Source organism: Bacillus rossius, chromosome 3, assembly GCF_032445375.1.
Source record: "Bacillus rossius redtenbacheri isolate Brsri chromosome 3, Brsri_v3, whole genome shotgun sequence".
NCBI lineage: Eukaryota > Metazoa > Arthropoda > Insecta > Phasmatodea > Bacillidae > Bacillus > Bacillus rossius.
The window spans coordinates 119,045,014-119,061,670 of record NC_086332.1 but is presented as its reverse complement, the minus strand read 5'-3'; the positions used below and the strand labels follow the sequence as shown (position 1 = coordinate 119,061,670).

General features: G+C 36.8%; 1 protein-coding gene across 1 annotated transcript in view; it reads left to right on the top strand.

Moving 5' to 3' along the window:
• LOC134531198 (alpha-tocopherol transfer protein-like) overlaps positions 1-14,405 on the top strand; it is a 94,771-nt gene extending 80,366 nt beyond the window's left edge. Inside the window, exons 6-7 of the mRNA XM_063366842.1 lie at positions 2,431-2,533; positions 13,732-14,405. Of these exons, the coding sequence (XP_063222912.1) occupies positions 2,431-2,533; positions 13,732-13,886 (258 nt within the window). The 3' untranslated portion in view covers positions 13,887-14,405. The remainder of the gene's footprint in view (positions 1-2,430; positions 2,534-13,731) is intronic.
• The last annotated feature ends 2,252 nt before the right edge of the window (positions 14,406-16,657 follow it).

The following is a 16,657-nucleotide window of genomic DNA, read 5'->3' as shown; positions in this document are numbered from 1 at the left end:
GCTTTCCTCCCGGCCCGACGTCATCCTCTGAAGACCCGGGTGATATGAGAAATATAATTTCCCCTTACATATAATGAACTAAATTAATTAAATGCATACCAGCGAACAGTGCCTTAAGAACATAATCGACGAGAATATGTAAAATCAATGAGACTGTTATTTATGTAATCATCGCAAGAATCTAATAAGGTGGAATATTTCAATTTTTTGTTTCGGTTACGATGTTTAATTAATATAAATTGTTTTAAATGATTTCGGGGTGGCCCCTCCTACTTGTTATGTGTTAATATCTTTAATTGTAATACCAAAACAAAGAAAAAAAATAATTTACCATTCTAAATAAAACAGGGAACCTATAGACCAAGCTACTTATGTAGTGTTTATTTATTGTATACCTTATTCTATTTAACGATCCACTAGCTCCCAAGTTGCTTGTGTGCAGGGAGTCTAATTTTGTCTTGTTCACCACCTCGTTCCCCCTTTGGTAAATAACTTTATTTTTCTTAATATTTTGCCCAGCAGTTTCCAAGTTTTTTTCTTGGCAAATTAAAATAATTTAATTTTGAGGGACGAGGGGCGTTACACTATGCCCTCAAGTCTTGAAACTACAAAGTGACTGTCTTCTGGTAACTTCAACACGCTGTCTGTGACTCTACACAAAGACGTAAACGTAACTGAATACGAACAACGTATTTCTTGTTTGTAAAGCGACACCGCTGGGAACAATGTGCGGTAATGTTTGTTAGGGTTGCCTTGCCTGCTGCATCATGCGACCTCGCCACCCTTCCAGCCCTCGTGACCTTAACTATGTAGCTGCTTGAGGGCTTAACTTTAGTAAACCAGCATAAGTTACCACTCGTTACTCTTTACTGCCACAGTCTCCATATTACTGAGTCTTTTCTGCAACTTTCAGCAGCCAGTCTATGTCATTTATTCAAGCAAAGTGTTGTTGACGAGGCTCACCCGAGACTAAGCCCAACTTCTCCTGACGTCATCGGCGGGGCGGCCGAGCGAGCAGCTTGTTGGCAGTGTAGCTCGCGAGGTGTTCCGGCAGCGTGGCAGTCTTCAGGTCGTTCGCTGGGCTCCTCCTCCTGCTGAACGAGCTGGTTTCGGTACCTTCATCGACAGCCGGCTTCGATAAGCGACATTTCAGCTTCCTACATCTGGCGGGAGCACTGATGATTGCCGAAGTAGCCCGACTAGGTAGCGACCGCGGCACTGAAGTAGCCAGTGCGCTCCGTGCCGGCGACATGGTATCACGTTTAGAAGGGGCTCACACATATGTATGTTCGGGTACACGGGTACCCGTGACATCTTCGCATCTGAAATATTGTTTGTGATGCATTTTATAAAGTAAACTTTAATTTCTTTACCACTGTAAACATCATATGGGCACCAGCTTGGCCTTACACTGATAAAGGTATCCACATATGTCATCTTGAATATTTAGTTTCATAATTGCATTTCTCCTATGTGACAAGCAAGTGTAATTTCATAATTATATTTATTTGATACGGAAAGGACTGCGCAAGGTGTTGCAGTGATGTGTCACTAGTTTTGCACTCAGCATAACTAAGGATGAATCGTAAAAAATACATAATGATTTTCCTGTAATTGCCGCCAGTATTAAAGCGAAGCAAAAATTTGGATGCTTATTTATAGTAAATCAAAGCTGATTTCTTCTCTAATTTCCGAAAACTTTATTTTTTGCTGTTTTTGGTCTCCTGTAACTACAATAAACGAGCAAAAAATCTTGCTTTTATCAAGACGTAAAAATTAAATGAAGTGTGTACATAAGTGAACACGCAGTTATACAATACAAATTAATTAAGTAGATTCGGAATAATTTGAGCTTGCAACGGACTTTTAAGAATTCATTACGGAGTTCTCTGGTGATTCATGGTTACTAATAGTGATATGCAGTTGATATACGACCTTTAGTTACGCTATTCCCATTTATCTGGGCCCGTCAAAGGAAATGTTGTTTCATGACAATTTTACCGTTCCTTCAGTGAGGGCTGATTTATGGATCTGAAAACTAGGGCCTTTCAAATCGTTGCGTTTTGCGATCAAGCTACAGTTCACCTACCATTTAGTGTTTACTACATAGTTTCATTACAGGAATTCTTACTTTAATGTACTTAAACGTATTTACCTTGCGTCTCATATGAAAAAGAGAACATTTAAAATAAAAGAAACAATATTAAGTAATTAAAATTTAAAAAAAATTACAAACTGTTTTGAAGATACTAACTATTGTAGAAGCACACGCTTCGTTATCTGAAGAGAATTAGTTATTCAAAATAGCAAATAAATAATAAGATATGTAAAAGTAAAAAAATTATTAAATATATTGCTCATAACGTAATGGTACATAAAACGATAAAACAGTGTTTGAACTAAACATGTCACTGTGCCTGTGTGTTGTAGATACACATCCACACGTCTGTAGACACCTTGGGAGAAGGACTTCCCTTGGAGATCCTGCCGGAGGAATATGGCGGCAAGGCTGGTTCGCTGACTGCACTCTACAGTAAGTAATACCCACTGAGCAAATACAAAAAGCTCTATATGGTCAATATATTAAATTTCCTTAAGGGTATTAAAATATTACCCGGTTTCCTAAAATATTCAGGAACCTTTTGACAACAGGGCTTCAAATATTATTGATTTATCCCACACAACTTAATACCACTTAGGTTTACACAAATAAAAAAGTTTTCCATTTATTTTTCAGAACTCATTCCTAAATAAAGGGGACGCCAAGTGTTTGCTATACAAAAAATTGTAACATCGTGTCTTCAGTGAAAGTAGATAACGTAACTTACCCAAAAATAAATTTATTGTAGTTGTAGCTGATTAGTTTCGTTATAGTTTGGAATCCAAACGTACCAATAGTTTTAATTTTGTAAAATTGTTTCTCCATACGAAATACTAAATGCATTGAAATACGGAAATAAAAATTGCTAAGACGAATAAAGATAAATAAATAGATGGACTTACATTCTCATCGACATCATCGTCATGCAAAAAGATATTAAATAATGAAATGAGACTTCAGCATCGGAGGAATGAAAGGTTTTGGTAACTGTAGTATCTGCTCACGGTAAGGCCGCCATGTTTTTCAGTTGCGGAAAACCCGGGTTCAGTGCCAGGTTTTGTCGGGCTACTTCCTTTTCCACCCAAACTATTCATTGGCTAAGTCTCAAGTCTTACATTATTGTCCCTCATTGTCAGTAAACCGTCTCAGAATTCTTTAGTGGATAGTATAAATGGCACTAGTAAACTTGGTTTCTGTAAGAATTATGACCTTTATATCGAGCACAGGAGAATTATTGTCTAACAAAGCAAAACGGTCCTGCATAACGAAAATACCTTCGTAGAAAAGTCGTAGCTCGCAGACCTTATGATTTATTCAAGGTATACCTAGTTGAGATGATACCATATTCCCGATTGAATAAAGGTTGCAAGTAGGCCTACATGTTGACGGTCATCGATGGATATAGCAACTTTGCTTGGGCCAGACCTGTGAAATAGAAGACTGCAATCGACGTAACCAAGGCTATGAAAGCCATTTTGCGTGATGGACGTTAACCATCGCACCTGCAAATGGATCTCGGCAAAGAATTATTGAATGCGACCTTCAAGGCTTTGATGAAGAAGTTTTGCATTAAACACTACTCTACATTTAGTAATGTTATAGCCTCCATATTCGAAAGGTCTATCAAAACTTTGCGCACCAAGTGTGGCGACAGTTCACAACTAACGGAAATTACAAGTTTGCTTGATATCTTGCCCACACTCGTAAGTGAATACTATTCCACAGTGCATAGTACCACGAAAATGAAGCCCAAAGACGTGTAGGATGATCACTTGCTTCTAACAATGTTTTCCAACACAAAGAAGAAATATCCACGAACGTGTAAAGCTAACATCGGTAACATTATGCGAATCTCCAAGCAGAAAGGTGTCTTCAAGAAAGGTTTCACTGCGAATTGGAGTCGCGAACTTTTCCGGGTTATGGATGTTTGTTAATTGGAGCCAAGGACATACTATCTCAAAGATTTGGACCACAAGCCTATTCGCGACATCTTCTATGCCGAAGAGATTCAGTGTACGATTTATCCCGGTACGTAATTGGCGGAGAAGATCCTCAAACGAAGAAATGGTCAAACCTACGTCATATGCTGGGGCTTCTCACCTCGCTTTAATTCGTAGGTAGCCGAAGCAGAAATAATAAAAAGGCTAGTGGACTTTAGTAATTTCATTGCTTTTTTGTACTTGTAGTAGTGTAGTTTTTATTTAATACATTTTTTTTGTTTGTAAGAGAACTTGCGGTGTTTTATTTCTCGAACCTGTCAATTTTGTGATTTTTAAAATTAAATTATCTTTTTTTTTTTGCATTGACCAAGGGTCGAAGCTAGGACAGAAATCCACCGAATCAATCAGGGGCATTTTTTCCGAATGTATAGCTAAATAATAACAAATTTCCAAGATGGTGGTCAATATACAGCATTATCGGCTTACTGGATGCTGGTAGTAGAAGAATTTAAGCTTCTTTTAAGTTTTTCCAAAAATATTTATTAAAATTAATGTTTTTTACATAAAATAATTATTTTTGCATTGATCAAGTATCTATGAAGGACAGGAATCGATAGAATCGATCAGTAAACTAATTTTTATATTTTATGTATGTTGAAATTTTTCCCGAATTTATAATGATATTATTACGAATTTTCAAGATGGTGCCCTAATTTGAAGATGGCGGTTGCCACAGAAATAATAAACGATTACTACAATCTAGCAGATAAAGATTAAACTATAATGGCGGCAGTGCACTCTAACAGCCGAAAACAATATGGCGGCCTCCAGCAGATTAAAAAAAGATGGCGGATGTGACATAATACCAGCTGGTTTTATATATATTTGGCATAAGTAGTGAGATGTCAATGGAATAAGTATTCGTCGCCATTTATATTTTTGCTCTCACCGGGTTCGAACCGAGGACTTCATGATGTAAGTGCTTTTTAAATTAATATTTTATAAAAAATTTATGAATTATTTTAAAAAATATATTTTTTTCTCAATAATTTCTGATAATTATGGATCTTATAGATGGCGGCCGTAACTTAAATTGTAACTGCGATGTCATAATTCAAAATGGCGGAAAGTTTTAGAAAACATTATGGCGGATGTGAAATTTAAAATGGTGGAATCCAAGATGGCGGATAAAAAATGGATGATTCAAGATTACCGCCGGGGTCAAGGTCAAAGGTCATGCTCATCCAAGATGGCCACCGAGACGTCAGGATCAAATATAGCGACCAACACCTCAACACTTCACCCTGAACTGTGCCACCGGGCCTCTTTTATATACTACTGACGTTGTACTGTTTGTTAGTGCACCGTAAACTGTTTATTTGATAAAAATTTCGTGTGTCAAATGTGTATGACGATTACAGTGACTGATAAAGTAGGCCATTTTGGTTTGATAGTTGATACAAAACCAAGTTACGCCTCTGCATTATTACACGACTTTTACGTCTAGAGTCACATGTTTTGGTGTCTAAGGCTTTTAAAAATCACAGTTGACATTGCTATTGTCAGTTTGCTCTAATATACAAATTCTGCTGATATTTATATGAATGTAAAATAAGTAACACGTCGATTTATCAAGACCAGATTTTTTGAATGTCGAACTTGAGTTAAGTCTGTTATTAACAAATTTTCACACAAACATTGGTTTTTTAATATAAACTTAAATATATTTTTGCTGAAATTCCTGAGAGTATCCTGTGAAATTAATGTACTATTGTATCAGGGTTCTCAGCATACAGGCAACTCTAGTTATATACAATATTTTGTTTTCTCTATGGGAATTTAATTTAACAAACCTTTATCAGGGTTATTTTTTGTGTTGATTTAAAACTATTATGTTTCATAGCTAATAGAGTTTTTTCTCATTGGCAGAATTAAATTATATGAACCTGAACACAATAAGTTTATGTTACTTTTGAATGATTTTCAGTCAAAACATCAAGCGCCTAACACCAAACACATATTTTGTATTTTTATAATGATCAATATTTTTTGTCTATAATAAAAGTAGAAGTATTTTACAGAGCGATAGTGCACAGTGAAGGCGTACAGATGAAGAGGGGCTTGAGCACGTGCGACAGTACACTGAGGGCTTATGTTATCATTTTTATTATTTACTCTGCATTCTTTATTTTTTCCATGAGATAAATTGAAATTCTCTAATGACGCATGTTTTTTTTTAATTAAATCGAAATTCCTCATTGCATGAATCATTTAAAGAACTTAGATACTTACTTATCATCAAAACGAAACATGTAAACCGTCTGAAGTTAAATACATCCAACCTATGAAATAATTATTACAAATAAAAAAATAATAATTTTGAGGAAAACTATAAATGTTGATAAGTAGATATTAGTTCTTGCGAAGTTACATATCCATATATACAGTAAACTCCCGGTATACCGCGCCCCGATAGATCGCGGAATCGGGTATATCGCGGGTCAAACCATGTCCCCCAATCAGAAATGAATAATAATAATAATAACACAGTAGAACCTCGTTAATTCGTGATGGTCGGGACCGAGATAATCACGGATTACCGAATTTCACGGACTAGCGATTAAAGCCCGGAAGGGCTTGTCAAGCTTCTCAGATACCGGCGTGCAGCTGGGTTAAGGCCAAGGTCATGTGACGTAACATCTACCGAGGCTTACTGCGCCTTGGCAGCAGATGGATAAAAAATAGTAAACTCTCCATTATTCGTGTTAATTGGGACCCGCCGATGCCCGGCTAATTAAAATCCTGTAAAAAAAAAAGTAATAAACCCGGATAATCCGTTCACGGTAAAGACCGTCTTCGAATTAGTCTCGGCTTAAAAAAATACGGCACTGCCTAGCCATTAGTTCACGGTCATTTACAACAGCCGAAGAGAGAAAGATAAGATCGTGCTGAACTTGCACACATAAATTTTGGGTAGCCCCCCCCCCCCCCCCCCTCCCGCTCAATCATCCCACTTCGTCCAGCCGAATGCCAGCCAGACACGTCACTCGCCAGGCGCCTGCCGTGCTTTGGCGGGCGGAAACAAACAAAGGGAGACGGGAAGCAGAAGTCAGGACATCCCCCTCAAGTTTAAAGAGTGACAAATGTGACAGCTGAAAGGGGGACGACACAAAGGGTCGGTACAAACAGCGTTGCAGAGTTTGGCGGCCCATGCGAAGGCTTGCAGTGTTTGCCGGCCGCCGGCCCGCGTGACGTTAATTTTAAGCGCTGACAATTTTTACTTCTCTTTTTTTTTCTGCACTTTTAAATCGTCCCGGATTATCCGATTCCCGAATTAGCGCGTCACGGATTAACGAGTTTCTACTGTAATAATAATGGAATAAATGATTGACAGCCGATTAGGATAATTTTGCGTTGTAACTCACAAACTAAGCATCGGGCAGAAAAAAGCCTAGGCGTAGAAAATGTCCGCAGTGAAATTCTAAACAAGATATCTCCGTACATTATTCCTCTATCTTGTAGTGTTTTCAAATAATGATCCAATCCAGACCAGTGTTATTTTCTGAAACATTAGTTCTTAACATTTTTTTTAACCCACAAATAAAGCATCGGACAGGGGACCCGATAAAGCCTACCGTCCAGCGACATTATCCAGCGTGACTCGGCTGGGGATTGATTTTGGATAGGTTTGGTTGACGGCAAGCGCTGGGAGGGGAGAGGCGAGCCGAGAATATGCGACCAAGACACCCGGGTAGATGGGAGGAGTGGAATATAAGCGCCAGTGATGAGAGGGGCGATTAAGCCGAAAGGGGGGAAGTCTGGTGACCTTGAGTAGTTCACTCATTTCCGTCTGCACACTTCTCGTGGTCACGTGTGTTGACAAGCGGAGACATATAAATGTTTTGTTACAACTTGAACCTACAGACGTAATATTATTCGTTGTATTATACACGTTCATCTTTTTACTTTGGTATAATGTTTTAACATTAAATAATAAAGTAAATCAGCTAGCGTAATTTTAATCTTTGCCGAGGAATTCCCAGTGGTCCAATACTTACGTGAACCATACTGTACCACGTTTGCCGTGAGGTAGTAAACAAGCCCCAGAAATGTTTATGTGTAGCGGCCTCCCGACCTCTAACCAGAGGCTGGGGAATATAACACTTGCCGATCCGAGCCACATACACTCAGCAACTCGACACAGCGTTTGATGGAATAAGTAAAGACAACGTTTAACAGACTTTTTAATACGGCGCCACTGATTGCGCTAAAATTATTTTGGCGCAATTTTTGTATCCCACATGTGACCATTTATAATTTACTGTAAGCATGGATAACAAAGTTTAACCACTTTACACGATAGACGATTCTTTATTTTATATTGTACGAATGCTAGAATAGTTTTTCACGTATCTGCTGCATACTTCTGCAAAAGACACGCTATTTGTAAGTACGTAAATCTAGAATTTTTATTTTGTCAATCAAACTCGGTACTTTGCGATTCATATTCGGTTTGAAGTATTACTATGGCCTTTCTATTTAGAAGACTTTGACCACAAAATCGTGTGTAACCGCACACACTGCACTTACTTTGTTACGGACACTCAGACGAAGCAGATACTGTGGCTGACACCACGAGACTGGCAGCAGCTTGTGTGCCGCACGTGTGTATGGCGGCGCTCGTAGGCCGTGCGACAAACTGTGCGCGGCATGCGGAAAAATAAAAAAATAAAATTCAACATTTAATATTTATATTTACAATTTATTATTTTTATTTTTTCACCCGCGTTTAGTGAAAACTGCGGATGCAAAGTCCGCACAAAGGCGGGCCGTCTATACTGTGCGTGCTTGCCGACCTATTAGAACACAGGCGGTGTTTTATGCCTTTTGACCTTGGTCACATCGAAACATCGCGGTTATGCAACAACGCGGGTAAAAGTTATGTCCCCCGACAACCGCGTTAAATAGGGAGTGTACTGTATATATATATATATATATATATATATATATATATATATATAAACACACAGCCCGATATGCGGCTCCTCTCTGACTAACTGACTCATCTAGCACAATTCCAGTAGAGCCAGAGTCTCGGAATTTTGACAACAAGGAGATCTCGGCCCGCAACCAACGACAAAAATCCACAAAATTGGAATTGAAACTTTAAAATTCCCTGAAAGTTTGTATAAAAAAAATTATAAATTAGGCCATTGTAGAATTTTTATAGATGAATTTTCATTGTAACACCATTGTTAGAGAATATGAAAAATCGTTTAACTTGTCTACAATGATTGTTATAAACACGACAAAACGCTTTAATATCACTGACCAGCGCATTTTCGCGACCCCATTTTTCACTCATTTTTTTCACTATCTGACCAACGTTTGTTTATTTGTAAGCTATGGCCATAGATTTCAATAACACGTGTATAAAGTGTATTTCACCAAAATTTAAGATCAATAAATTTATTTGCAAGGCTCTTCCACCACGAACCTCAACAGAAGTCACAAGTCACCGAAGTTTTGCCATGGTGAGCTCAGAGTATCGCATCTCAACGCCCCTCGCCCTACACCTGAGAGGAGTGGGCACAAGCAGACAAGCCACCGGAGATGGGGAGGGGAAGAGGGGTATCACAGGACACCGTGATGCAGAAGTAAGTTCCAGGCAGCCAGAGGGAGAAGCAGGCCGCATAGACACAATATTTTTCAACGCTGGAAGTATAAGAATGACCAAGTTTCAGTTCACAGTAAAATCTTCACGGACTGCCCGCCAGCCACTGGTGCTAACAGGCAGGGACGGGCGAACACAGCAGCCCGCAACCAGCACCGGCAGATACGTCAGTTCGTCGCAGCATGAGGAGAGTGAGCGCCGCCTAACCCGACTTGGGGGGGGGGGGGGGGGAGATCCCCGGGGCACGGGACACAGAGGGGCCTGGCTACATTTCAATACATTAGTTAGTGCATTTTTGCTGATAGCAGGACATAAATACAAGTCTGGAAACCTTAAGTTATGCGATATGCTCATATCACTTTTACATTCGTGGCCACGCTAACTTTGTACAAGCCTGGAAGGAAGTTCTGATAACAGACTACAAGGAGAGATGTGGAGCAGTCAAGGCTATCGCATGGCAGCAGAATATTATAAACCTGATAAGGAAATGCCAAATCTGCTGGCCACGGCAGGTGTATGTTGTGAGGAAGATGCTAATTCAAGAAAATGAGCGGTACAGATTCTGTTGCAGCACTTTATGATTTGTCTACCATGTTCATTCAGTTTTAGAGTGTTACAGTGGACACAACGCACTCATACAGTTGGTGAAGCATTATCGTGTTATTATGTTTTTCGAACCAAATTGGTTGGAATATTAATTAAATGACCTGTAAAATCAAAAATCGGAAATCTTACGCAAGAAAAAGTCGCGTATATTTCTGAACTTGCAGATAATAAATAGGGTAAATTAAAAAATATATATATATTTGTTAGCGACATATTAAATATACTTCGAGGGTTATTTGGTTTGGAATTAGGCACAAGGGATCATATTTTGGTTATCTTATCGGTACGTGTAACCTTTTTTTTATTTTATCTATTTAATAAAAAATTCAAGTTACGTAAAGTGTAATGACCTATTTTTTTCCAGTAAATTATGGAATACCCGAACAAATGATTGCAGAAAAGCAGAAAGAAAAGAATCAAAAAGGAAAATAAAGATTAAAAAAGTCACACAAATTGATTAAAATTTCGGGTTTGTGTCATCCATCGCAGATGACAAATAAGGTAAGCCGTTAAAATTCATCAGTTGTATTAATAGTCACAAAACTTAAATTTCATAATTTATTCTGCAGCCTCTAAAATGCCTAACAAAAACAGTTATCAATATTGCTTTATTTTTTCTGAAATTGTGTGTTGCACTGCGCATATTCCATGTACTTCCTGTTTTAGTTGATAAAGCAAAAAGATGTTTTAGTGTGGTTAGCAAAAAATAATATTGCCAGATATCAACAATGGGCCAACTGATCTAGAAACATTATGCATTGAATCAAGACTTGCCCGCACATTTAATTTTGTTTCTATTATTATTGAAAAATCGCTGATATAAAAACAAGAATAACTAATCATAAATTATTATTGTTTTTAAAGTATTTCCGTTTTATGTATGGTATATTTTAAAGTGTTAAGTAAGTATTACTTTGCATATAAATATGGATATTATGTTTTATTGAAATAAAAAAATATATATTCTTATAAAGCTGTTGAAATTCACTTATTGTTGTCCTATCTATACAGCATTATAATCTCTTAAACTGTTTTCAGGCTTTTGATTTTTTTAATAGTGAGGGGTTGGAGCAATAGGGAAGGTGCCCGACAAAGTAATTTTGATGGTGTTATGCACAAATGAGTTAACCAACAAAATGAAAAAAAAAATGTTATTGAAATAATTGTGTAGGTAAAATGACACTTTTATTTGAGCTAAATTTTTTTAACCGACCTTCATTGCTACTATGCCATCTTGCGACCAAACATTCAACGAACTGCCACAATACCGGTTATTGTGTGTTCAACGTTCAGCTCAATTTACTCAGTTGAAAATGTTTGTGGGTTGAACCATTTTTACATAACACCGTTCATTTGTCGCCGGCCCTTACGTTCTCTGTTCAACCCTGCGCGCAGCACATAGGCACGGTCGCTCCGCGCAATGGCAGGTCTACCTACATATATGGTGCCCGTCTCGCTCACCAGGTAGTGCGCCTGGAAAGACAGCAACACGCCTCCCGTCGAGGTGGCGCGGGCGGTGGTACAGCAGGCGCAATACTTCACTCGCGCGCAGCGTGCAAGTCTCACGTCAACGGGAGAGCAGATGCAGGACCTGTTTATCAATTCTGTGGCGAAACCTTTACCAATGTGTACCACGTGAGACGCCATGAAGACTGCAAATGTTGGTTGAACGAACAAGTTAATTTCTTCGCAATGCGGAAGTTGTCGATACCGACATCGTAGACACAATTGTTTGGCAATTCATTCCAAATAGTGTAAGAATACTAACTGATAAGTGTTTGGGAACTCAATGACTTTCAATAATGAATACATATTTATAAATGGTTTGCCTTCAGTGGGACTCTTAGTTTGCCTTTGTTTGTGGAACAATGGGCACATACTCTCTTGGTAAATATTAGACAATATTAATCCTTCATAAGATTCGATGAATGCAATAGCTTCAGTGACGAAGACCTTTATTACATCTCTACCATCAGAAATAAGGCCCAGTTTTGCATGCCAAGCAACAACAATGGCAACTCCATCATGTCAGCTACGCTCACGACCATGGAGATTTCGGAAGTAACTTTACCTAGGATTGCAGCTGTGCAGAGGCTTCAACGAATACATTTCCATCAGCAGCAGGAACCTTGACGTCAGCTATACCATCAATGGTAATGGCATCGACAACCAAAGAAGAGATAGCTGGTGGTATTCCATCATCCAACTGTGCCTTTTGTAACAGCATTGTAAAGTTGAAGGTTTCTTGAATGTGTCACACATGACTGTAATAACAACTCTGTACATATTAGATATCAGTGCAACATGTGTTTTAGACCGTTTTTACACTATGGTAACTTGAAAAGACACATCAATACGCGCAAAGGGCAGGTTGCACATTCAATAGAACGAAACTTTATATTATATGGCAAGACGTTTGCACACACGTTCAGCGCAAGGTCTTATTAAATATATCAGTGTCCTTTTAACGAAAATATAAATATATAGAAAAATGCTATACACTCAAGAAAAATTCTTTTATGAATATGTAGTATTATTTATGTTTAAATACTATTTGTACAAGTGTGTTTTTTTCTTTTAATCTCTTCTAGTATTGAACTAACGGCCTCAATCGAGATTTTTCGAAGTTTTTGGGTTAATAATTAAACTGTTTTATTACGGTGGCCAAAATGGCCGACAAGTTTTTGGACGCTACAAAAGTGACCGTTCTGGTGATTGAAAGTGGTGCATTCCAGTGGGTAAAAATCAAACCAATATGGCAGCAGCACACACTAGCACGCGAAAACAAGATGGCAGTATCCGAGATAGTGGCATACAAGATGGCGGAAATATATATGGCTTTGTATTTGTATTGCACTTAATCCACTTTTTTTTTATTGGCCTCGGCGTGTGTGGTACCTATGAAATATAAAACGTAAATCCAGATTTCATTTTTATTTTTTTCCAGAATTTTTTCACGTTATTTGAAATTTTTATTGATATTTTATTAAGTTGCTCTTACCAGCACCGAACTGCCAGTATAAATGACGTACGATATATTTTTTAAATTATTTTTTTTAAGAAATTTTTAATAAAATGTTTTTTTAGACTTTAAGTAATATTGCAATCTCGTATAAAATTTCACTCGGATGTATAACGTTTCATTTAGGGTGTAAAATTACAGGGCCAGAGTTAAAGGCTGAGGTCATATGTCATTTTAAGGTCACCGGAATTTTAAGATGGTGACCCCAGGGCTCCGCTCATTAGCCCATTCCTAATCCTCAGCCTGAAGTCTGCACCAGACTCGGCTATTGCACGCTACTTTGAGCAATGTTGCTTTATTGAAAATAGTGAATGTTTGGCCATGTTTGAAGTGAAATGTTCAGTGTTGCTGCCCCACCAACGACTGCACGATCGCGCTGTGTCCGCAGAGGAGCAGAGGCGTGCCGTGGAGACGGAGTACGCTGATTGGCTGATCCAGAGCGAGGACCTGCGGTCGGACGAGTCCAAGAGAGTGGGCGAGTCCAAGGTCAAGGACACACTCTTCGGGGCCGAGGGATCCTTCAGGAAGCTGGACATCGACTGAGACGCACTCACACGTTACCTGCCTGCCTTCAGGGTTGCGATTGTGTACCTACATTTAATTAAAACAATATCAGCACCGACTTTAATTCTAGGTCGTGATGTTTGCTCAAATAATAAAGAATTTAAATAAAACTCTTTTGGAACCAAATATCACGTTAAAGGATTCTGTATGCTATGATAATTTGATGTTTACAATTTCTTCTGTAAAATCATTAAGAAATTATTCCAAAATGTTCACGTTGGATGGAAACTCTCCAAATTAACTTTATGTATTTTGCAGGAAGATTTGTTTATTATTTAAAGTTTAATTTTATAATGAGTGTATGTAAAGTACTTATACAGAAATACCTATAAAGATTTTTTTTTACGGATAGAATTTAAATTTTCTAAAAAACTACCCATATATTTTGTAAATAAAAACTTTTCTGAATGGTTTGTACGCACTAATTTTCTATGTATATGTACTTAAATTTAGATATTTGCAATAAAGTTTGTTGTTTATTTTACCTATGGATATATATTTATATATTTTTTATTTTATTTTTTAAATAAGCTTGATAAAATTATTTTGTACCAGATAATCTTATTCAAAACATTTTACTTTTTTTTCAAAACATATTTTACTTTCATGTTTTTTTTTTAATTGTCCCTTAAATTTAGTTCATGCGGCAGTTAAGTTTTACACATTCAACATTAGAAAAACCAAACTCCAAGAATTTTGGCGTCTTTTGAAATGGAGCCAATTGTCAATAAATTTAAAGTAGATATTCAAAGTTGTTACATTTGGACATAAAAATGGTTATATTCAACATTATTTCCAAATAATTTCTAACTACTAATGTGGTTACATCATTAGGGCCTATATAAAAAATTATTAAGAACCTAAATGTGATGATCAACCAAGTATTAAAATAAATGTCACCAACACAAGGCATTTCCTGTAGGAAAAGCAATTGTTGCTCGTCATAACATTTAATATTTAATAGTATAAATATGAGCTAAGAAATAGGAAATATAAAATTACTTTTTTCGATGACCTAGTCATAATATGACCTCAGTATGATATTTTTTTAAAGAAATGGTAAACATTAAAATCTTCTATTAACAATATAAAAACCGTTGTCAGTTTAAATGATCAAACAAGGAAATTTTCAAAATTGTCCCATTGCACTTTAAATAAATAAAAGCTGTTTCCTGATAGTAAGACGTGTGCTTTACTGATACAGCTTGAAGTAAGTATTTATAAAATAAAATGAAGTAAGTAGTAAAATGATGTCCGAACTCTTTCAATACAAACATAACCTGGTATATTAAAAATAACATATTTGTTGGTGGTAACTTGATTGTGTTTACAGATACATCTCAATATAATTTTTAACAACTTTGGTTTTGGACGTGGTTAAAGTTGGTAAATTCTCAGAAATAAGTACTTCGGAAAGATATGGATAGCAAAAAGTAGGATCAAGCACACTGTTAGATATTATTGTAAATTGACGGACTTTTAAATGAGCAATTTAACTCAAATAAAAGAAGAGTCTTTTGTTATTTGAAATAACGGAATCTTAATAGAAAATAGCCATATATCGGCTCCCAAGTTATATTTTCAGTCCAAACAGAGGTAAACACACGCACAGACAAGCGTAGAGTGTTCTTGCTGTAGACTTAATCACTTTTTGAATGTTTTGCTAATGTACTAAAAATATTCTCTTGGATCCATGTCTAAAGTAAGTTTCCGTAAATTTTCGAAGATAGCCGTAGATTTACGGAGATACTTGGACAATTTGTAACCAGCGATCATCCTAAATTGAAGTTGAAAATCTTTAAACAGTGCACTGTTTATCGCCACAGGAAGCAATAGGAGCGTCCCCAGCCTGGGAAGCCAACACGCAGGTGAGCGACTCGCTCTTTCACAAGAAGCAGCATCGCTGAGTCTGTAAGGAACATAGCATCTGTTAGGAAGGTCACAACTATGGCTGACAGCCTTTAAGATAAACTTTTCAAGGACCATTTAGGACAATAGGTCCTTTGGCGAGGTATTCGGAAACAGTTAAAGGTTGAATCCAGCCAAACATTACAAAAAAAAGTTTTAAAAAAATATTTGGAAAAGTTTTGATAAACATCATGTGATGCTAGGAATAAAATATAGTTCATTTTACAACTAATTGCTGTTAAACGTACAAATCATGAAAATATAACTGTTATTATGAACTAGGAGAACACAGTGGGCTTTATAATTAATTATCCAAAATAAATAATTAAATATTTTTGATCTAAATGTTTGGTGTTGTGAAATTTAAACCATTGTGTTTATAAGTTAAAAAAAAAACTTTTTTTAAAATAATTTGATTATAGTTTTTCTTGACGTCTATTATATTTTTATATTTTATATTCCAACTTTGCATATGGCACATCATATTAACGTAACTTTTATATACCGTAATTTTTATGATAAAAAAATGTATTCTTTTTTATAAAAGTTTGATTACGATACTGGATATTAATTATTTTTCTACTACTATCTTACTTCTTTATTACTAAATTTAAGGAGAAAATAATTTTTCATTGGTTGTAAATTGGATTGCAATGCATTTATGCAATAACCAGCTAAGCTAGCTGAGTATTTGAAATAACTCTAAAGCGTTCTTATGCCGTTTAGTTACCAACATTGTGTGATGTTTTAAGTAGACATTTGGCCTTAGTGTGTTACATTAGCAACAATTTTTTGTGTAAATTGTCACATGTTCATTTGAAGTCTGTAAAAAGTTTAGTACC